Source organism: Plectropomus leopardus, chromosome 7 (genome assembly GCF_026936395.1).
Source record: "Plectropomus leopardus strain MGB_pleo_1.0 chromosome 7, ASM2693639v1, whole genome shotgun sequence".
In the NCBI taxonomy this organism is placed as follows: Eukaryota; Metazoa; Chordata; class Actinopteri; order Perciformes; family Serranidae; genus Plectropomus; species Plectropomus leopardus.
In genome coordinates, this window is record NC_142182.1 from 12,242,329 (window position 1) to 12,265,000 (window position 22,672).

The following is a 22,672-nucleotide window of genomic DNA, read 5'->3' on the forward strand; positions in this document are numbered from 1 at the left end:
AGGTCGACGCATACCTTTTAACTCAGTGTATAACATATTAAAACTGCGTTCATTAAGGCTTCAGTTGACAAAAAATAATTAAAATTCACATTTTTTACATTTACTTATGTATTGGCCATATATATTAAACATCTATGACATTAACGGCCTTTTATCGTCCTATCAATTAGTGTCATTCTCAGTTATAAAAACAGAGGGTCTCAGTCCTAGCTAACAATAAAAATAGCCATATAGAAATGTAACAGTTTCGGCTCCTATAATTATCCCAATAATTTGTAGTGCCGTGAAATTGTGCATATGTAGCCATGTGTGCCATGTGTTAATTGACAGCCTATGCAGGGCTTTAAAAAAGACTCTGATTTACCTCCAAGCGGGTGTTAAGATATCTGGCCTCGCTGGGAGATATTGCAGCCTGTGCCTTCAAGGGAGAGCGCATCTTCAGAGACTGAAATGAAATATTTGAAGAGAGTAACAAACGGCTGTTTATTAACTGTTAACCGACTGCCAAGACATTCACTTATATGTGCGTAGAAACAGCTTCACCACTTTCTCCATTATACACTTTTAGGTATTTTCTTATTTAGGGATAGGGGGGCGAGTCAGTGTGTTGACTGCGAATTGCGGGCACGCGCCTGTCAATTAAGAATGATTCTGACTCACTAACAAACATACGGTGGTGAGGAACATATTGGCCGTGCACACGTCATACGACGGTAATTTTTGTACACAAAGTAAGAACATGTCTTTGCACATATTAATGAATGAAGCCTCTTGTTACAGCGTCTTGTGTATTTATCATGTGTGTTGCCACACATGATAAATGTGTTTTTTTCTGTAACTTTTTAAAGAAACTGAATGATTTGTGATTACTATCATTATCTATCATTCTGCAGATTATTTTCTTGACATTTTGTCTATAAAATGTCAGAAAATATCAAAAGTCATTGTAATTGCCCAGTGTGGCTGTTTTGCTTCTTTCATCCAAAGAGATAAAAAAAAAAACAAAGACATTCAGTTTGCTTTCAAATATTATAAAGAAAAGAAGCACATTTAAGAAGCTGGAATCAGTGAATGCTTGGTGTTTTTCTTAAAAAGAGAAGGTTTAAATGATTAAGCAATTTTCAAAAAAGGTGCAGAATAATATCTGTTGATTGACTAATTGTACCAACATTTTGAGGGTTTTTTTTAGATTTTTTTGGGGGGGGCTTTTTTTCTTTAATTAAGATAGGACAGCCATAGTGTGAAAGGGGGAGAGAGAGGGGATGACATGCAGAAAGATGCCCAGGCCAAGATCGAACCTGCAGACGCAGCGGTTAGGACACAGCCCCTCTACATTAATTTCTTATGGTAAATCATCAAAAAAAATCAATTTAATACATCAGATCAGGCTCTGAAATCTTCTAATAAGCATGTACATTTACAAACTTACATTATGAAAGCATTTCATGGAAAACAGTTCACAGAATAATCGATAAGCAAAGTAATGATTTGTTGCAGCCTGTACGTGCTCCAAGTAAGGTTCATTGACTTTCAGACACATGTGGGCGAGCTGCACGCATCTTTCTTTTATAGACTTCAATATGGACTTAACATGTTGTCTTCTGTTAGTTTAGAGATCATAGGGACAGTATAACATCCACTATCTGAGTATTGATAAACAACAGTCTGTGCCATATAAGGTTTTAGGCTGCAGGCGCTAATTTCTTCTTCCTCTGCATGTGGCTATGTTTGTGTGTATCCTCGTCTTTGTGTGCGTGTGCTGCAGAATGAGACAGACACTTTGTTCTCCAAGAGGAAGCATCAAGCAGCAGAGAAGATTGCTTTCACGCTGGTTTCTGTTCCCCATGGTAATGACATTGCCTCTCTGTTTGAGCTGGACGCCACGACTCTGCAGCGCGCCGACTGTCTCGTGCCCAGGTCAGTCACTCACAGGGGGGCAAAAGTAACCACAGCTAGTTACATCTGCTTTAGTTGTATCCGCAGGGGGTGTTTTTTACTACATTTCACAGCAAAGCTTACAGCAGTTTTTTATCAGAAAATTCTCCATTAAGATAAAATAATATCACTTATTATCACTCCAAACCATCTGCGTCGGTGGTTATTTTTCCAAGAAAGTGTCAATTTGATGTTGGTATGAGAGCCATTTAAAATAAATTGACACTTGTTGCTGGATAATTTTGAAAATAAGTGTAACTGAAATAAAAGCTAATAAAAGTTTCTCATTCAGCTGGCATATTAAACACTATACTAAAGCTCCTTTTCCACTAAAGAACCACGTGTTAACATGTTCACGACATGCTAACATGCTGACTTTTAGCTAACTGATTTACCAAGATGGACACATTTCAGTTCAACAACAACAGCAAGCATGCAGTCAACAAGAAATCATATGTGGTGTAAATAACTTGTCCTGTCCCACCTCAGAAACTCCTATGTGAGACTTAGGCACCTGTGCACCAACACCTGGGTGACAAGCACCAACGTCCCCATCGATGCAGAGGAGGAGCGTCCGGTTATGCTCAAGGTCGACACACACCCACGAAAACGCATACAACAGCAAAACAAACATGGATGCATTATTTGGAATTTTCTTTTGGCTGTCACAATAGATCGGCACCTGTCCCACGAAAGAGGACAAAGAGGCTTTTGCCATCGTATCTGTCCCCCTGTCCGAGGTCAGAGACTTGGACTTTGCCAACGATGCCAGCAAGGTCCTGGAGTCCACAGTGAGGAAGCTTCAGTATGGCAACATCGCTCAGAATGAGAGGAGGTACAGAGACATGACGACACAGGTGACATAAGATGGTGTGCATATTTTATTTGATTTTATTTCCTGATATTTTTTGCCTTCATGTATATTTCAGGTTTGTGACTAAGCTCCTGGAGGACCTGGTTTTCTTTGTGTGCGTGGTGCCAAACAACGGTCAGGATGTTCTGTCCGTGGTCACCTCCACACCCAACCGAGAGAGACAGAAACTCATGAGGGAGCAGAACATCCTCGCACAGGTCAGCAGGACGACTCTCACACTTTTGTCTGACCTTGCAGAATACAGAATAATCTAGTTCAACACAAGAGTCCAAGACTGACAGCAGAGCTCTATGGAAATCTTATAATAACCACAGACTGTGCTTAAAAACATGTTTTCATTAAATATCATCTGGCTATAATCTGTTGATGCTTGGTTGGTTCTTCGTCATTGTATGTGGTTTTATATTTCTCCAGATCTTTGGCATCCTCAAGGCTCCATTCACAGATCAGGGTGACGGTCCGATGCTGAAGTTGGAGGATTTGGGAGACCAGCGCTATGCTCACTTCAAATACATGTTGAGACTCTGCTACAGGGTGCTGCGCCACTCTCAGCAGGACTATCGCAAGAACCAGGCACGTTTCCTCCTTTTACAAAACTCTGATATTAAGAAATGATTGAGTTTGTCATCAGGCTCATTAACATGCACTTTATCAAGGCGATGTGGGGTAGTTTAAGCCTCGAGAGAAGGCTTTTGACCGAGAGCTTATCGGTATAGATTCTGCCAGACTGTCTGGAAAAATCTATGCAGGATCAACAGCTGCTGTAATGATGCCCTTAATCAGGAAACCTAAGTAGTACTCCGACATCTTATAGTGAATCAACAGAAAACAAACCATGGAAAGTTGTGTGAGCTCTTATAATAAATTAAATAAAGAAATAGCACATTTTTTCTTGTATGAATGAAAACCGTTTATTTAAAGTAATTCCATCGACTCTCAGCTTGATTGCTTTTGAATGAATGCATGAGTGAATGATTTTATTTTGGTTACATGCATCATGAGAAGCAAAGATAAAACTGTTGCACAGCCTTGCTTCATATGTTTTTAGTGTGTTTTTGTAACTTTATATCAGCAAAATTATTTTGTTAGGCCTAATATAAGAAAATCAAGTCAGTAGATTAGTTGATAGAACCCAACCTTTTTATGTAAAACAGTCGTCATTTTATGCCCTTGACTAATTACAAATAGTTCACATTGCAGCTCTCAGGTGTAACTTTGGGTAACTTTGTGAATGTGAATCAGATTCAGGTTCATCAAGTTCTCCGTGGACGATGGTGAAATAAACACACAGTATGCAATGATTCGGCAGATTTGCCCTCTTCACATATGCTCTCTGTATTACTCAGACTTTTTCTCTCAGCTTCACTTCACCACCGCTTATCTATCAAAAGAGTTTAATACCATATGTCTTTTCTGCCTCGCAGGAATATATAGCCAAAAAGTTCTCAATCATGCAGTCTCAGATTGGGTATGAGATCCTGGCCGAGGACACTATCACTGCCCTGCTGCACAACAACCGCAAGCTGCTGGAAAAACACATCACGACCAAAGAGATTGAGACTTTCGTCAGCCTGCTGAGGCGCAACAGAGAGCCCAGGTCAGACACCTCCAGAGGAGCAGTTTGACACGTGCATGAAAATTAGTGGTCCAACTTTATACATTTGTTTTTGATGATTGTTAATTTTGTAACACAGATATTGACTTCTATCACAGGAGCACAGTTTAATGCAGAATAATGCAATATAATACATTTATCTTACCTACCGAACCGTACTTTGGGACATATGAAATGCTCAATTTTATCAAAAATTCACCTCTAACCTCCTCTCTGTGGTCACTGTGACACCATATTTTGTGCTGTAGTATAGAGAACCCCAATAATGAGCCCTGAAACCCAGAGTACATTAGCATTTCAGCACCTCTGGTTCCCTCGTCTCAAAATAAATTGATTTTTTGAATTAGTTTTTAGTAAGAAGGCTGAAATGTGTCAATGTCTGTTGTTAACACTAACTGAAGAGACTTGAACATTTTGTTCTACGACATAAAATACGTCATTACATACTCCACTCGCAGACTTTGACGCTTTTATGTGTCTTAAAAAAGACTGTTGCTAACAAGTGGCTAAAAGAAACTACAGCACGTCCTCATGCCGAACCGAGCCAAAAACAGCTTTACAGCCTCGTTGCGGTGGCGATGCGACCGTGATGTAATTTGTTTCTAGCCTAACATTAGCTTTTTATTTTTGGCGTTTGCATTTAGGCTTCAAAAATCCTTAAAGTGGTGTTCATTTTTGAAGATTATGTTGCTGGACAAAATGTGTAAGTATCTTAAATGTTTCTTAACCACAGAGCTTATTTTCTGCAGTGATCCAAAACCCAATGGAAAAATCATAGGCTTTTTGACCAGGGAACCAGGGCGATGTTTTAGGTTGGCCTACAGAAAAATGTCATCCCTGAAACACTATTAGTGTTTTATAAGGTGCCGCCATGATTGTGCACTATACATGTCAAAATAAAATAGAGTATATACTACATTAGTCATATTAAGGATAAGTAAGAATGGGGTTTTTTTTGTGATCAATTTTTTATTGAGTATTTTAGAAAAACTGGAAGGGATCATTACAATAACCAAAGTGTATGCCAAAGTGGGATGCAGTTGACAAAGCACATTGTGGTGTAAAGTTTGCCTCTACGTCCCCTTCCCCTCCACCTGCATCATCTATCTCATTTTTAAGTGGAAAAATGGAAAAAGGGGGGTCAGACAGAGATGTTACATACAGTCAGATACACACACAAGCCTCCATGTGTGCAATCAGCTCATGTGTTCCTTTGCTGAAACCGTGTGAAAAAAACATTTGTTCAGCATGGTGATTCATGTTTGCACTACTTTTCCAGATTCTTGGATTATCTGTCTGATCTCTGTGTGTCCAACAAGACTGCCATCCCCGTCACACAGGAGCTTATCTGTAAATTTATGCTGAACCCCACCAACGCAGATATCCTCATCCAGACCAAGTGAGTCAGACCCTGTGGTATCTATATTTAAAACACCCAAGTTGATCCTGTCGTATTTCAGTCGTTCATTTTTAAACATGTACAAACACGCACATTCGGTATGCTCCAAAGCATGCAGTGCCTCCTCCAGCGTGCCCCCTGTGAAATAGATATTTTTGGCAGTGCTACGTCAGAGTATAATGTGTGCAATTTCTCTAGTAACTGCTTCATGCTGCACTCCCCCCCTCCCCAAGGCTAATCCCTAACACCGAGACCACCCTGGAGTCCTCGCTGCTGCAGGAGGAGGTGGAGGAGGAGGAGGTTTGGCTCTACTGGATCGACAGCCACAAGGAGCCTCACGGCAAATCCATTCGCCACCTGGCCCAGGATGCTAAGGGCAACCACAAGATGGATGTGGACATTATCACCTATTACAGGTGACAGCAGCATTGTTGCTTTTAGTTCCCCTAAGTGCTACAACTTCTCTCCCAGTGGTGAATATAACTAAGTACATTCACTCAAGTACTGTACTGAAGTACACATTGAATGCACTTGTATGTTACTTGAGTCTTTTCCTCACATCCCAATTTATATTTTGGTCCTCAACATTTCAGCGGGAATTATTGTGCTTTTTTACTATACTATACTATTTTTACACCATATTTATCAGAAAGCTTTAGTTACTAGTTAAGATAAGATAATATAATCCTTTATTAGTGCCACAATGAGGAAATTTGAATTGTTACAGCAGGAAGGTGTGTACAAGATTAGTGAGAAAAATAACAATATAAATAGTATTTTTAATAAATATTTAAATCGTTTTTGATTGATGAAATAATAATTTGGGTTTGTTTTTTCAATCTTTTTTTTATTGAAAAATGGGTACATGTACTTGATTATGCTTACCTACTTTTACTTAAGTAACATTTACAGTACAGGTCTTTTATTTGTAACAGAGTATTTTTAAAGTGTGATATTACTACTTTTACTTGGGTAAATTATCTAAATACTTTGTCCACCACTGTTCTTTCTCTAATACCCAAAAATAGCTCAAACAAGAAAGCAAGAGTTAATGTTTTTCACCCTTTGTCCCTGTCCAATCTAAAAAATAAAAACATGCCCCTCGCCTCCTCTGTAGGTACCAGTTGAACCTCTTTGCTAAAATGTGTCTGGACCGCCAGTACCTAGCCATCAACCAGATCACCTGTCAGCTCCCCGTGGATCTGATCCTGCGCTGCATGTTTGACGACTGCCTGCCCTACAACCTCAGAGCCTCCTTCTGCCGTCTCATGCTGCATATGCATGTGGACCGGGACCCGCAGGAGGCCGTGGTGCCAGTGCGCTACGCCCGCCTCTGGACCGAGATCCCCTCCAAGATCACCATCCACGAGTAAGCGTCTATCAGCTGGATTACATGTTTCGTACATGCATATTTTTGTGAGTCACTACATGCAGATTGGGATTGTGTTTCTCTGCAGGTTTGAGTATGAGTCGACTGACACGTCCAGAGACGAGATGAAGAGGAAGTTTGCTCACACCATGGACTTTGTGGAAGAGTACCTCAAAGATGTGGTCAGCCAGCCTTTTCCTTTTGGAGATAAAGACAAGAATGAACTCACGCTGGAGGTAAAATAAACTGTTCAGAGTGCTTATTTACTCACATAGGCTATTTCAGTCTCAAATTGTGCTTCATGGATGTGTTTTATGTGCCACTGTAAAGGTTTTTACATGATGCTTTGCTTCTCTCTTCCAGGTGGTGAATCTGGCTCGTAACCTGGTTTACTTTGGTTTCTACAGCTTCAGTGAGCTGCTGCGTCTCACGCGCACTCTGCTGGCCATCTTGGATATCGTCCAGCACCCACTTACCTTCATGAGCAAACTCAGCAAGAGCCCAGAGGCTGGTCAGTGTGGTCACATGGCATAAGTTCAATGTTTTATTTCATTGGTCAACTAAGGTTTACTTTTTACAGAGCACTGTAACCTCCTCCGCTTCAGCCGTATCTGCTAAAGACCCATTTTTGTATTTTGTTTTAGAGGACAGTTGATCTTTAGGGTGAGATAGCAGGTCATTACCACATAGAAGTGGTATGCATCATCTGAAAGCTGGTTACCTGACAATTAATTTGAAATGCAGCTCAGCACTGTGTCAACTTTTAAGTCATAAATATTTAGAAAAAGAAATAATATTTTCGACTATTCAAACTTTTAGATTTTAGAGTTTATAGGGGCTTAAAACATGATGACTGGAGAATGTGATAACCATTCCCATGTTTTCGGTTATGGCTCATAAGTTGTTTTGCAGTTTTTTGCTTGTTATCATTTGTTACACAGATATTAAGACACCTCGAAGAACACAGCAGGAAAAACAAAGCTTTGATTTGGTATCAAGAACTTATGAAATTTGAAGATTTCTGAACTGTATGTTTTGTGATTGGATTGCGAACACTTCGGATCTAGAAACGGCCTTATTGTCAATGCAGCTCTGAATGTTTCAGGTCTCTAGTTTGTGATCGTAACGTTTCATGAGGCTGTGATTATCGTAACGATCATGATAGGTCATTTTATACAGTGAGGTCCGTTTTAAAAAAAGAAAATGCCTCTACAATGAAATGATCTCAGATTTACAGTCATACCCAATTTATGTAATTCCAACACTGTTTAGGGACCTTAGTATGCGGAAATATTCAAATACAGTAGGCGAAAATAACACGTTTACACTGCATGCAAAAAACGGCATGATTTTGTCTGAAACTGCATGGGACTAGCACAGTGTGAGCATGTCTGTAAAATGGCGACTCTTGGGCATCCACAGAACTCATTTTCTTTCAAATATCTTGAGGTGAGATTTCAAGGGACCCCTGTGTAAGTGGTTTTCTAGTTTTGAAATGATGCTAGTATCTTCATATCATTTTCTACCTTTAAAACTCAGCCCGCTGCAGCCTCTGAAAGACAGAATTGTCGGGCCAAAGGAAGCTGGCATCCTCACAGAGTGGAAGAGGTTAAACAGTAAACGCAAAGTTTAAAGCTAATGAGTAAAACTGTATTTTGTTGTTTCCTTGCTGAGGGACTTAGATAATTGAACAGGGAGGAGGCAGTCCCTAATTTGGGTAATAAAACAACGAAAGCTAATAAAAAAATATGATTCAGTTTAAGCTAATGACCAAAGAACAGACTAGAGCCCAGCATCAGTAGTCCTCAGGTTTCCAGATGGGAAATATGGATGCAGCAGTTAATAACTGTATGCAGGAGCACGGCTGCATGAAGTTTTGGGATTTAGAATTTAACTGAGAAAGTAACAGCGAGCTGGCAGAGGGAAAAAAGAAACGGGGTAATAGTCTTGCTTTTTAGTTCTTGTCAGAATAATTCTTTGTGTGTATTTGTGCCGCATAAAGAAGCCGGGGTGTCAGTGGAACCAAGAGATGAAGTTACAGAAATAGAGACGTGTCGATATGAGGTCAAAGATAACTTTCTGCAGATCAGAGGAAGAAAAGACAGATCTGCTCTTGGAATTGATTCAGGATGATGCAACTGTTTAAAAAAAAAACTTTTCTGGAAATGTTTTAACATAAGTGGATAAAGTAGTAAATAAAAGGATGTTTAGGTTTAATGGAAACAATAACTGCAGATTTATTTTTGTTTAGCTGGAAAAAAGTTCTGGGCTGTCAGTTTAATGTCCTCAGGGTATTTGTTTAACTTGATAGTCAAAGTTTCACAGGCTTAAGCTGAAATATTTCGACTGTGTAAATAGATGTAAATGATAGACTTGATAGACACACACACACGCGCACGCACACACACACACACACACACACACACACACACACACACACACACACACACACACACACACACACACACACAATGCAAAATGTGTTAACCCTCTGGTATCATTACGGACATTTTTGTCCAAATGGGTAATTTTACACTTTTGTTTGGGCAAATTTTGGCTGTGTTACTTTATGAGTTCCAATTCCATTTTTTTCTAATGGACTGTGTACAAATATACTACCACGTAAGGACAAAAATGTCCACTTCCAAAATGATTTATTATATATAAATATTAAACATCCAATTTTTTAGGTTAAATATTTGAATCAACTTTAGTCCTGATCAAAACTACCAAATATTGAAACATTTTGGGGGATTTTAACTCTTTAAATGCCATTGTGATTACATGATGTCCCTTCATGAGAAACCCACCCCCCAAAAAAATTTTTTTTTTTCCATTTGATTAATCGCTGGGGGATTGGATAAAATGTTTAAATATTTGGTAGTTTTGATCAGGACTGAAGGTGATAAAAAGATTTAAGCCCAAAAAGTGGGGAAAAAATATTTATATATAATATTTTTTATGAGAGTTTTTGGAAGAGGACATTTTAATGTTTTTATGTGGTAGTAAATTAAAGTGATGCCAGAGAAAGATTAATGTTTCTTTTAGGCAACAATGTCCTGCGTACGATCCACGGAGTTGGGGAAATGATGACTCAGATCATGATGAGTCGAGGTGTGCCGCACAGCCTCCCTGATACCCCTCCGTCCCTGCGTTATGGGAGAGGACACTTCCTGCCTGACAATGAGGACGTGATGGTGATGGACACCAAGCTTAAGATCATTGAGATCCTGCAAGTAAGAGCCACCTAGTCGATGCACTTTTAGTGATCTTTGGTGAAATTTTGCATTTTAAAAAATGTTTATTTCAGTGTTTGATTCTATTTTCTGCTTTTTGTTCCACTCTTAGTTCATCCTGAGTGTGAGGTTGGATTACAGAATCACATACTTGTTGTCCATCTACAAGAAAGAGTTTGGGGAAAAGACCACTGCTGACAGCTCTGCCTCTATGGCTGATATGCTCCCAATGACACGTGAGACTTAATTCTCTCTTAATGCACGGACTAAAGCATTCTTTTTCTGTATTAAATGAGGTGTTTACTGACCTGTTGTTCACTTTTTGTCTCCAGCTTCTGAACCAGACATAGATGAGATTGCAACCAAAGCAGAGAGCATGTTTGCAGGGAGGTAGGTGAAGCTGTGCTTTAACACACGTAAATTTTCACACAGGCTCTCTGCGACATGCCAGACAGCGAAGGAGAAACACTGATTTGTAACATGAAACTGCTTTATTCAGTGTTTGTACTGGTTTTATTCACCTGGGGTTGTATTCACAAAAATTCTGAGAATACCCTAAGAGAAATTCCAGTAAGGAGCCGTAGTTTAGGAGTGATTTTGGAAAATTCTCAGAGCATCTCTAAGCTAGGAAGGGACAGAAAGTTTTATCTTTGTAAGGAGGTGTTAATGCTCCTGTTGTGTGGTCTGATGCATTCTTTTTGAAGATGTGATTGGTTGTCACAGACACGCCCTTTTGTGAGGCTGCAAAGTGTGGACACCAAGTGGAAATGAAATGAACTGCATCACAATATAAGACTGAAAACTACAAAAGAAAACAAATACTAATACAGAATAAATAATACAAATTACTGAGAGATGCTTACATGAAACAGAAGATCAAATACAAGAACACATTACAAAAACAAAATGTAGAGGATATGGCGGTTCAGATTTGGGGAGGCAGTGGGAGACAGGTATTGTAGGCTTTTTTGAAAAGGTTGGTTTTTAAGTTTATTTTTAAATGAGGGGAGGGAATCTGACTTGCGAATGTTTGGAGGGAGGGAGTTACTGAGGGTTGGGGCAGCAATGGCAAAGGCTCCCAGGTGTGGTGCTTCTCCTGGTTATGGGGGGTTAGATGATCGGCATCTGAATCTAAAAGCTGGTTTTGTGAGATCACACTGCTGCATTTTGCCAGTAGCAAAATATGTGTGGTGCATCTCTAATGGGAACGCCCACAAATATTATCTCTGCACAATCTAATCTGTGGCATTTCATTAACTCACTGTCATCCAGCATTTGGAGAATATTTGTCCCACCTCTTTGTTTTTCCACCATTTTCTTCTCTGCTTAAACTCTTAAGCCCCTTAAATGTCCTAGTCTTAACAGTCTTTCACCTTAGGAGCTCTCTGAAGGGCTAAGATGCTCTGTGAATAACTTTTCTGGGATCTAGTCTTAACTTTAAGGGGATATTCTTAGCAAACAATCATGAATTTTTCAAGAATTTTTAGATGGTTGCAATCTGCAATCCGCACCATTAGATGTCACTAAATCCCCCTACATCTTCAACTCTGTTCCTTTAAAATCTCCTGCTTTTGCTTTATTTCAGCTCAGAGTTGAGTGCAGTCGAGCTGGACGATGAGGGTGGCCGGACGTTTTTGAGGGTTTTGATCCATCTCATCATGCAGGATTACCCCCCACTGGTGTCTGGCTCGCTACAGCTCATCTTCAAACACTTCAGCCAGAGAGCCGAGGTGCTGCAGGCCTTCAAGCAGGTAGTGACACAGCATTTACACTTGAGCATTTGATACTCGATGAGCTGACAAAATGTGGCATTAGCCACTTCCTGAGTTAATCAGCGTGGATTAGGAGGGTTCTCCAAAGGGCCAAACAGCAGCTGTTGTAAACTGTCTCACTAAGAGCTTCTTCAGCTGGAATCTAGAGCTGCACAAGCTCCCATTTTAACAATGCACTGACTTTCCAAAGTGGTGCACTGAGACTTCTTGGCAGAAATATGCTTCCAGACACATTTGTTCTTTTAATATCTTTATGTCTGGTTTATTTCTCATTCAGTGTGTGTATGTGTGTGCGTCTGTGTTTTTTCCAGGTGCAGCTGCTAGTATCAGAGCAGGATGTGGAGAACTACAAGCAGATCAAGACGGACTTGGACCAGCTGCGTCTGACCGTTGAGAAGTCCGAGCTGTGGGTAGAAAAGAGTGGAGTCTACAGCAGCGAAGACCTCGGGGTCAGGCAGGGCAAAGAACAGAACATCGAGGTGCTGTACCACCATTTAATGGTATCCAGCCTTTAAAAGCAAAAATCCACATTTCAGATTTTAGTTTGGCATTTATTGCTTTGCAGAAAGTTACCATATTTATCTCAGACATGCCATCAGTCTTCCAGCTGCAGTGTTAAACGGCTTCTTTGTTTGTTGTTATTTGACATTAAAGCTGATGGGGAAACTGTTTTGTTGGCTTAATACTAAGGAATAATGAATAATAATGTCTGGCAGAACAGGAACCTGCTGTAAATCAGCTTTTATTAGTCACACCGGTAACAGGCAGTGTGTTTTTACGTCAATATTGTTACAGTAATGCGATGATAAGCATCAGTGCGGGGACTTTTTACCAACACACTGTGACAAATGGCTGGTAATTAGAGACAGGATGTAGAGATTGTTGCATGCCAAAGATAAACCTTTTGGAGCAAACACATAAGACAAGAGGAGCTTTAGTTAAATGTGGCAGAAACCTACAACAATTAAACAGTTTAACATCCTGTTGAATTTATGAATTAAATCAGAATTAATGATTGAATCTAGTTAATGGAGGCTTGTTTGTATGCCTCCACGCTGGAGATATCCATGACAGAAGGCATTATATTTTTAGATTGTCCGTCCAATTCTCCAGAACACGAACGCCTTCAGGGAACTTCCTCAATTTTGGCAAAAGAAAGTCCACTAGGACTCAGTGATGAACTGATTAGATTTTGGTGGTTAAAAGTCAAAGTCAGCATGACCTCATGTCTGTCTCATTCTCTTTCATGAAATTCCCAAGAATCCCCTGAGGGAATTTTCTTAACTTGGCAAAGCGTCCACTTAGACTCCATTATGAACTGATTAGAATTTGGTGGTCAAAGGTCACTGTGACTTCAAACAACATGTTTTTGGCCATAACTCAAGAATTTATCTGTTAAATATGACAAAATTTCACACAAATTTGTAATAGGATGAAATGACGTGATCAGAAGGTCAAAGGTCAACTTCATTGCGACATCAAATTTTTTCTGACCATTATTAGATGTCATAACTCAGGAATAGAAGGGGAGAAATTTGATCAGATACTTAACGATTTTTTTTTCTGACAGGAAATTACTCAAAATAAGCACGAAATTTGTAAAAAAAAAAAAAAAGATAAAATAAGCTTGAAAATTGGCACCATAAAAGATGTAAAAAAAACAACAAGAATTTAAAATAAAAGGAATGACTTGAAAAAAAGTGCTTTTTTTACAAACACTCGTACATATTTTCGTGACATGAAACTATTTTGATTTTAAATTATTATTATATTATTAATAGACAAATTATTATTATTATTATACAGTTTTTCCCTGTTTTTTAAAATACACTTTTATCTCTCCTTTTAACACAAAAACAAATGAACAAACAACAGATTTTCAGGTCATTTTATTGTCATCTTTTCCTAATTTCTTGAAGTTTGCAGGGCACCTTTTGCCAAATTGCACATTGCCTTTCTTCCAAAGTTTTTTTGGAAAAAAAAAACCCCAATTTTTTTTTATCAGTATAGAGGTTTTAATGCTTGTAAAAGCACAAGAAGTGTGATGACGGCCCACATGTTAAAGGGTTAACATGAACTTGAATGCCCTCCTTTAAACAGTGACTGTATAAATCTACCATGCTGCTGCATTAAAGATGTATGTTTAGCATTCACATTTTAGAATATGCAGCTTCTTCTCAGCAACATTTGACGCATTGTCAACTACCATGACCACACGAGTCTGGATCTACATGGATGTAAATTCTAACTGCAGCTTGACTGGTGTGCAGAGGCATACAACTGCAAGATGTTAATTCTAGTTTCTTCACGAATGTGTCTTGGCAGGAGGTCGTCCTGAGCCCAGTGCAGGATGGAGATATTAAACCTCAAATTGACAGCAACAAAGCAAACAACTACAAAATCGTCAAGGAGGTGAGATCCATGTCTTTTTATCCAAGTTATCCTTATTTGTTTGTTCTGTAGTGTGTCTATAATACGCGTGTGTCTGATATTTAGATCCTATTGCGGCTCAGTAAGCTGTGTTACCCCAGTAAGAAGAGTCGAGTGCAGCAGCAGAGGCTGCTGAAGAACATGGGGGCCCATACTGTGGTGCTGGACCTGCTGCAGATCCCCTATGAGAAGGTGAGTAACAACCAAGTGGCTCCTTGATGTCTCGCTGTCTTAACTTCTCTCTGATAATCTTTCCTTTTGTTTGTTTGGTTCTGCCTTTGCACAGAGTGATGAGAAGATGAATGAGATCATGACCCTGGCACACACGTTTCTGCAAAATTTCTGCAGAGGAAACCCTCAGAACCAAGCTCTGCTACATAAACACCTGAACCTCTTCCTCACTCCAGGGGTATATTGATGCAATCTTGCTGTACTTTGTCCTTGTTGACATGCCTTACTTTTTATGGAGGTCCTCTTTTATAGTAGAGCACGCAGTAGCATCAGCAGAATCAGTCCTATTCAGTATTTTTTTAAGGGCAAGAACTGTTTCCTCTTTTTTTTTACTCTTACACAAATGAATCAAAATACTGCTTTGATGAAAATTATTCTCCTGTAAAAGACTGAATCATGACTCCCATTTTTCACCAGTTGCTTGAAGCTGAGACGATGCGTCACATTTTCATGAACAACTACCAGCTATGCCATGAGATCAGCGACCGTGTGGTCCATCATTTTGTCCACTGCATTGAAACACATGGAAGACACGTTCTGTACCTCAAGTTTCTGCAAACCATTGTGAAAGCTGATGGGAAGTATGTGAAGAAATGTCAGGACAAGGTCATGACAGAGGTGAGAAGAACATATTTTCCAATTCATTTCATTCCATTCAACTTTAATTTAAATCTCAAGCCCTCATTTAAAATGATTTTGAGAGCACAAAAATGCAAAGAAAGAACAAACGACAGCAGCCGAACACCATTAAAAACAGTTACATTCAAAAGCAAAGTAATTGGTAATCATAGTTTTAAGTTGGCCCAAAGTAACAATTGTGTGAGTTTAAATGTACATGCTAAGATGTTCCAGGTAGATGCAGCAGAAAAACTAAAAGCAGTTTCTCAGTATTTGTCCGGGGAACATTGAGCAGTAAGTAATCAGTTGAACGTGTGGAATAATTACTGTGTGATCAGTTTCATAAAGTGCTGAGGTATGGTGGCATGTTGCCTTTCAAGACTTTATGAATGAAAAGACACCAAAGGATATCTCTTCTCACATATAAAGGTGCCCATCCCACCTTATTAAAATAAAAATTTAAAGATTTTTTACTTATATAAATCATTAGTATAACCATTATTTTTCTTGTGGTCTGTTTGTGTGTCCAGCTGGTGAACGGAGGTGAGGACGTGCTGGTGTTCTACAACGACCGCTCCTCGTTCACGGTGTTGCTGCAGATGATGGGCTCAGAGCGAGAGCGGACGGATGAGGATGGAGCTCTGGCGTACCACAACACGCTCGTGGAGCTACTGGCTGCCTGCACCGAGGGCAAGAACGTCTACACTGAGCTGAAATGCAACTCTCTACTGCCACTGGACGACATTGTCAAAGTTGTCACTGATGTCCACTGTATACCAGAGGTAAAGGCTGGGTCATTCTTACCAGAAAATCATAACACAGCTGAAGTTTTATGTTATATATAATTAATATGATGCTTGCAGTGGTGGGTAGAGAACTGAAAATCTGTTCTCAAGGAAAAAGTCCCAAAAAATATCTCAAGTAAAAGTGAAAATGACCTTTTGAGAAACCCACTCTGGTAAAAATAAAGAAGTACTAGGTAATAAATTACCCAAAGTACAAAATATCTTACATTTAAAGAAAAATAGGGTGTGTGTGCCATTGCAAAATAATGTAAAAAAATAGCTTGATACGTTTTTTAATGATGTAGAGCAGGTTGGTTAATCAATCAAATAAGAAAAACCTATTAAATTACATATGAAAAATGCACATAACTAACATTAGCATACTAACTACATTTTTACCTACAGTATGTGCAACTTACTCTAATGTGCTTGCAGAGGTTAGCAGTATTTAAAAGCAGAGATCTCACTGTTTTATTGGAGGCAGAGCAAGCATATAGTCACAAAAACTGTTGACTTTTAAAGAATTTGAACTAAAAAGTATGGCCAGAAGTGGTCAGGGATTGTCGCTGAAAGCTGTCTCTTGTTCTGGGTTTTGTACCGTCAGCGTCACTTAATTGTCAAAAGACAGCTTATGCTTCTTTTTCTTCCAGGCAGGTAGAAAATTATCATTTTCAATAGAGGTGCCTCTTGTGCTCTCCCCCCTACATACAATCAGAGCATTTAGAACACACTAGCTTTAACAAAGGTGTAAATGGCAAATTTATTAGAATAAAAAAATAGATTAATCTTGCAAAAATATACTTGAGTAAAGAATAAAAGAGCATTTTTAAAAAGGGACATGAAAGGTACTTGTTTCTGAAAAAAAACCTTCTTTTTCACTTGTGCGTAGTTATTATGGGTCACTACCCGCCACTGAATACTTGTCAAAAGTCTAATAACATTTTTGACATTTAGCTCATAGCTCTCTTTTATTTGAAAGTAACCAGGCATCTTATTTCTTTGTCCTTCAGGTGAAAACTGCTTATGTGAACTTTGTGAATCACTGCTACGTGGACACAGAGGTAGAAATGAAGGAGATCTACACCTCTAATCATATCTGGAAGCTCTTTGACAACTTCCTGGTGGACATGTCCAGTGTAAGGCTCTGTCAGACTGAAAGGTCACACGTTTATGCCTGATTCTTTTCTAATGAGGCAGTGTGTGTGCCAAGATACACCGAGGCTTACTCATACGCTCAGTCATTTGCATGCTGCATGTGCAGAGACAATGATAGAAGTGTGATGTGCTTTTTCAGAAGTTTTCCTCTTTGTTTTTGCATTTAAGGTGTGCAACACCACCACAGACCGTAACCATGCCGATCTGGCCCTGGAGAAGTATGTGACAGAGACAGTGATGGCCATTGTCAAGGGTTTCTTCAGCTCACCTTTCTCTGTCAACCACTCCAACCTGCAGGTATTATTTTTCACCTCTGACAAGCAGGTGAAATGCACCCGCAGAGGGAGGCTCACTCACGGCACGTCCAAATCCTTTGCCAACTTTTAGCGACTTTACAGTAAAAATATTTGACAGCAGGCTGCCTTCTTTACTGCACCATCGCCCGGGACCCTCTTGTTTCTTTTGCAGACATTTGTACCTGGAGCAGATGCTTGAGGTGTTTTACGCAGAAGTCTGTACTAATGTCTGCTATCAGACACATTATTGAAGTGTTCCCATCAGAATCATCTCTGTCTTTCTCTACACTTATACCCCGTTTAAAAACAGTATTCCCCGTTCTGTCTCTCTCTCTTCACAGACAAACCAGTCAGTCTTCATCAAGCTGCTCCAGTCTTCTTTCAGGATCTACAACTGCACCTGGATCAACTCAGCTCAAAAGGCTAATATTGAAAACTGTATCAAAACACTGGCTGATGTTGGTGAGTGTTTCTACACTTTTGTCCAGCCTGAGAATTTGAGCAATGATGGAAAAAGAGGCAGTGAAATACATGTAAAATATGTTATTAAAGGACCAGCGTAAGGGATTTAGTGGCATCTAGCGGAGAGGATTGCGAATGGCAACCAGCTGAAAGTTCTCACATGATCCAAGTGTGATCCCATTAGTGTTTCTTATTCAGCAGGTTTTAACCGGGAGCCAAATTATTTGTAGATATCTCTTCGTCTTCAAAACAAACAAACCCGGTTATTTAAACAGATACACACAAACACAGAATAAAGCAGTTTAATGAAAAAAATTAAAAATCAGTGTTATTTTGATGCCGCTGCTGCCAAGTATGGCGGCCGACATGAAAATACAAATGCCTCTATCCAGAGCCAGTGTTTGTCTACTGCGTTCTGGGCTACTGTAGAAACGTGATGTGCTCTGTGGACAAGGACCCGCTTTCTTTGTAGATATAAACGGCTCATTTTAAGATAACGAAAACACAATTAAGTAAAAAAATAACAAAAAACGATTATTATTAGGTGATCAGAGAAAACATATGTGTTCAATTTCTTCCAACATATCCTCCCAAATTCTACACACTGGACCTTTAAAATGTTAATTCCTAATAAATGTAAAACTAAATGGATTACGCTGAATTTGTGCACAAACTCACACCAACATCCAATCTTTCATGTTCTTTTCCAGCTAAGGCGCGGGCCATAGCCATCCCAGTGGACCTGGACAGCCAGGTCAACACTTTGTCTCTCAAGGTCCATAGTACCATGGTGCAGCGAGCGGCCAAGGACTGGAGGATCTCTGCTCGCCAGCGGCCCCGCAAGGAGCCCCTGGGTGGCCCTGACTACAAGAACATCATTGAGAAGCTGCAGGTGCACATTTTTTCTCAATAAGACTAGATTTCTCCAGCCACACTAGCAGCTCTGAGACTACATATAGGCACAGCGGTGGTCTGAGCTCAGTGCTTTTGTCAGTTTGCTAACATGCTTGTAATGACAATTGTCAGGCGGGTATGATGGTTATAGTGGCTCCTTAGTCTGTAAGGTATCATGTTCTAGTTCCTTTTTGTGAAGACCCAAAGTACTCACATGAGGCAGAGGAAAACTTGAAAAAAGTTAATTTGAGATTACAAAAATGGCAGGTAAAGTCCTTCCAAAATTACGCCTGTCTGGTCCACTAATGGCTTGATCTCCTATTCCCGTACATTTTCACATATTGCACGTTATTACACATTTAACTCTGCAGAACAAGGTCAGAAACTTAGTATGATCCAAATCTACTCAGACTTCATGTTGCATTCAATGTTCACCATGTTCACAATCTTAGTTTAGCACTTTAGCATATTAAGGTTTGTTAATTAGCACATTATTTTGCAGGCATCTGGTCATAAGCCAGGGTGCCTGAAAAATTACATTTCTGACCCACATCACCAAAGTTATCTCGATTCATCCTGAGGGAGCCGTGAATGTCTGGACCAAATTCTATGGCAATCTATCTAATAATAGTTTACACTTAAAAAAACATTTTTTAAGCTGATGGTTGCACTAGAGGAATAGTTAGGGAATCGCAAGAGTAACTAAGCTTCATCGTCTGGGGACAATCGCTATCTATAACAAGATGTAATGGTAATGCAGCCAATAATCTGGACAAAAGTGGAGGACTGCCCATCTGACCGCCATCCCTAGACTCATTCTGTTAGCATGGCTGAAAATCTACATGAACAGGAGAGTCCCAATTTATGAGGTCTGCAGGACAGCATTTTGTTGAGCGTTTATATGCCTGTCTGTGATGTGCAGGGGGTCGTGTCCCTTCTGGAGGAGCAGTTCAGTCCGAAGGTTCAGGCAGAGTTTTCTGTGCTGGTGGATGTTCTTCACAGCCCGGAGCTGCTGTTTCCAGAGGCTGCTCGCTTACGCTGTGAGAGCGGAGCTTTCATGTCCAAGTAAGTCACCGTCCATGACCTGTGGATACAGGGTGCATAAAGAACACCCTGTTCAATTTTTAAAGCCTAGAGGTAACATTTTAAAGTGTTAGTCAAGCTACAGAGAAGACCCGCAGCATGGGAGAGAGGAAGCTGTTTTGGGTTACATTAGGGTTTTTGCCGGATGTTTCTGATTGTTGATGTTCCCTCCTGGATTGTCATCAGTTTTATTTTGCGGTGTTCGTACACTGTTTAAAAGAATTTAAACCTTTGAAACCCTCAGAAATTGGTTTGATTTCTTAAAAAAAAGAAAACGCAATCAGTACCTTGGTTTAAAATGTCTCACACATTGCAAGAAATTATCAAAAAGTGATAAGATAATTGTCTGAACAAATCAGCTTTCAGAAAATTAGCACAAAATACGAAAATTTCCAGAAAATTATATTTATAATTATTATAATTTATTGAAATTAAGTTGCAGAAAAAATATACTGTATATTATTCATATTATTTTGTTTGATTATTTTATATTGGCACATTTTTTTTTTTTTTACTTTTCTTTTTTCTACTAATTTTCTTTTTTTCTGTAACTGTTCACTAATATCTTGCTAATATTTGGGTCATTCACATAAAGTTGCTCATTGCCGTCTTTTAGAAAATGTTTTTTTTTGCCATAGTGGAAAAACTAAGAATACCAACACTAATAAAGCACTAATAACTACTATTATATTTATTTAGTAGTTTATTAAGTAGATAAACACAATTGCAAAAAACATATTTGAAATAACAAATGAACTTCACAAAGAGAACAGTAAATATGTAAAAAACAAAAGTTAATGTATCTGTGGTCAGTGGACTAATCAAACTAGCATATTAGATATTTCATTTAAAAAATGAGTTTGATACATCATCAAACCTCCAGGGGTGCTGTTACTCTGCCGCCACTGTCTGGGCTCCTTGGAGAGCAGAAAGGGATGTTTCATGTGCATTGATCAATTAAATATTGCTTTGTTTTTACCTGTGAGCGAGTGACTGCATTAGCAGGACACGACTGTTAATAATGCAGCACTTCTCTTGTCACTCTGTCAGGCTGATCAAACACACCAAGAAGCTCATGGACAAAGAGGAGAAACTGTGTATTAAGATCCTGCAAACACTCAGAGAGATGCTGGACAAGAAGGAATGCTTTCAGGAGGCTGTGAGTACTTGTCACTGAAACACAGTGCTGATCATTTTGAAATATAATGTTAGGATTTTACAAGAAAATAAAGTCTCTCACACTCTCATAGTTGCATACAAAAAAAATCCATGAATTAGGTGAAATGATCTATTCAGTTTGCTGTGGATTTAGCTCTGTCTTTAGGTGCCAGCAGTGCTGTACTCCCATCAGCAGTGCGGTGTAGTCCTTGTTTTCTCCCAGGTCTGTCGGCCCAGAGCCCAGACTCCCCTTCATCAGTATGCTGTGGGCCTTTCTATGTTACATAAGACAGGGAGGCACTTGAGGACACACTCACACTGAGAGGGAGAATAGGAGGGAGGAAGTAAGGGAAAGAGGAGGAGGAGGAAGAGGAGGGGGGCAAGCACTGAACAAACAAATCAATACTGCAGCGAGTGTGTGTGTGTGGGGGGGGGGCCCGTCTCCTGCTGCACCCCCTCTCAGTCAGAGGCCTGGAAAGTGAATGGCATGAGTTGGTGGAGGAGACTTAAGGAGGTGGCTGTGTTTGTGTATGTTTGCGAGTAGAGGGTGAAGGCCAAAGTACGAAAAAGTCAGGTCTGTAATCACCTTTGGAAGGTTTGCTGCAGCTGCGTGGTGAGAGGAGGTGACTGTGCAACACTGCATGTGCTGTTCCAGTTGCAACTTCTATAAAACAATCTTAAGTAGACAAAAACTCCCCAAAAAATACCCATTGTTTTAAATTTCTTACTGCTCTTGAATTTAATTTGGGTAAAAGCATGTTTTGCTGTCCTTTGACCATGTGGAATTCATGCAGACATGATTATTTTTTGTCCTGTTACAGGCTGCTGTTGTTGCAGCATCACTTGTTAGAATAGTATATGTGCTTTTTTCTTTCAGTGTAATTGTATTAGTACTACTGTCAAGACTCTCTTTCTCAATATAGCCCAAGCCAGCCAGTGTCACTTACAGCTGCTTGAGGAGTCAGAGTTTTGTTTTCCCTGTTTGTGTTTGCGTCTTGTGTCAGTCAGCCAAGCTGTTTTTTTTTTCGAAAGGCAAATGATTCAACAGTTGTGTGGAATAAGATCAGAGGAATTCAAAGTGGAAAAAAACAGTCACTTTTTAAAAAGCGGCTCTGCGCATTCGAGCAGCCAGACAGTGCGGTAACGATATGTGAAATGTCAGTTTGCGTAGGTGTGTGTGAGTGTGCTCAAGCATGTATTTGTGGCCTCTCTTTGTCATATCCCTGTAGCCCTGAGCGTGGAGCTGCAGCCTCACTGCACAGGAGAGAGAGAGAGAGAGGGAGAGGGAGAGAGAGAAAACGATTGATGGAAATAATGAGAGGGAGAGGCAGACAGACAAAAACAGAAGGAGAGAGAGACA

The 22,672-nt window shown here is 39.7% G+C and overlaps 1 protein-coding gene across 2 annotated transcripts in view; it reads left to right on the plus strand.

The window, feature by feature from the left end:
- The window catches only part of itpr2 (inositol 1,4,5-trisphosphate receptor, type 2), an 82,179-nt gene that overhangs the window by 20,384 nt on the left and 39,123 nt on the right, over nucleotides 1–22,672 (plus strand). The window contains exons 11-37 of one of the 2 annotated variants that reach the window (XM_042496636.2): nucleotides 1,766–1,917; nucleotides 2,425–2,524; nucleotides 2,610–2,770; nucleotides 2,865–3,006; nucleotides 3,224–3,382; nucleotides 4,234–4,406; nucleotides 5,704–5,823; nucleotides 6,057–6,239; nucleotides 6,941–7,192; nucleotides 7,281–7,428; nucleotides 7,556–7,703; nucleotides 10,241–10,428; nucleotides 10,541–10,664; nucleotides 10,761–10,818; nucleotides 12,014–12,179; nucleotides 12,512–12,700; nucleotides 14,526–14,612; nucleotides 14,697–14,822; nucleotides 14,917–15,039; nucleotides 15,279–15,479; nucleotides 16,010–16,261; nucleotides 17,275–17,400; nucleotides 17,588–17,716; nucleotides 18,057–18,177; nucleotides 18,888–19,069; nucleotides 19,994–20,136; nucleotides 21,205–21,313. In XM_042496636.2, coding sequence (XP_042352570.1) covers nucleotides 1,766–1,917; nucleotides 2,425–2,524; nucleotides 2,610–2,770; nucleotides 2,865–3,006; nucleotides 3,224–3,382; nucleotides 4,234–4,406; nucleotides 5,704–5,823; nucleotides 6,057–6,239; nucleotides 6,941–7,192; nucleotides 7,281–7,428; nucleotides 7,556–7,703; nucleotides 10,241–10,428; nucleotides 10,541–10,664; nucleotides 10,761–10,818; nucleotides 12,014–12,179; nucleotides 12,512–12,700; nucleotides 14,526–14,612; nucleotides 14,697–14,822; nucleotides 14,917–15,039; nucleotides 15,279–15,479; nucleotides 16,010–16,261; nucleotides 17,275–17,400; nucleotides 17,588–17,716; nucleotides 18,057–18,177; nucleotides 18,888–19,069; nucleotides 19,994–20,136; nucleotides 21,205–21,313 — 4,062 coding nt within the window. The remainder of the gene's footprint in view (nucleotides 1–1,765; nucleotides 1,918–2,424; nucleotides 2,525–2,609; nucleotides 2,771–2,864; nucleotides 3,007–3,223; nucleotides 3,383–4,233; nucleotides 4,407–5,703; nucleotides 5,824–6,056; nucleotides 6,240–6,940; nucleotides 7,193–7,280; nucleotides 7,429–7,555; nucleotides 7,704–10,240; nucleotides 10,429–10,540; nucleotides 10,665–10,760; nucleotides 10,819–12,013; nucleotides 12,180–12,511; nucleotides 12,701–14,525; nucleotides 14,613–14,696; nucleotides 14,823–14,916; nucleotides 15,040–15,278; nucleotides 15,480–16,009; nucleotides 16,262–17,274; nucleotides 17,401–17,587; nucleotides 17,717–18,056; nucleotides 18,178–18,887; nucleotides 19,070–19,993; nucleotides 20,137–21,204; nucleotides 21,314–22,672) is intronic. The other variant, XM_042496637.2, reaches the window with a different exon arrangement.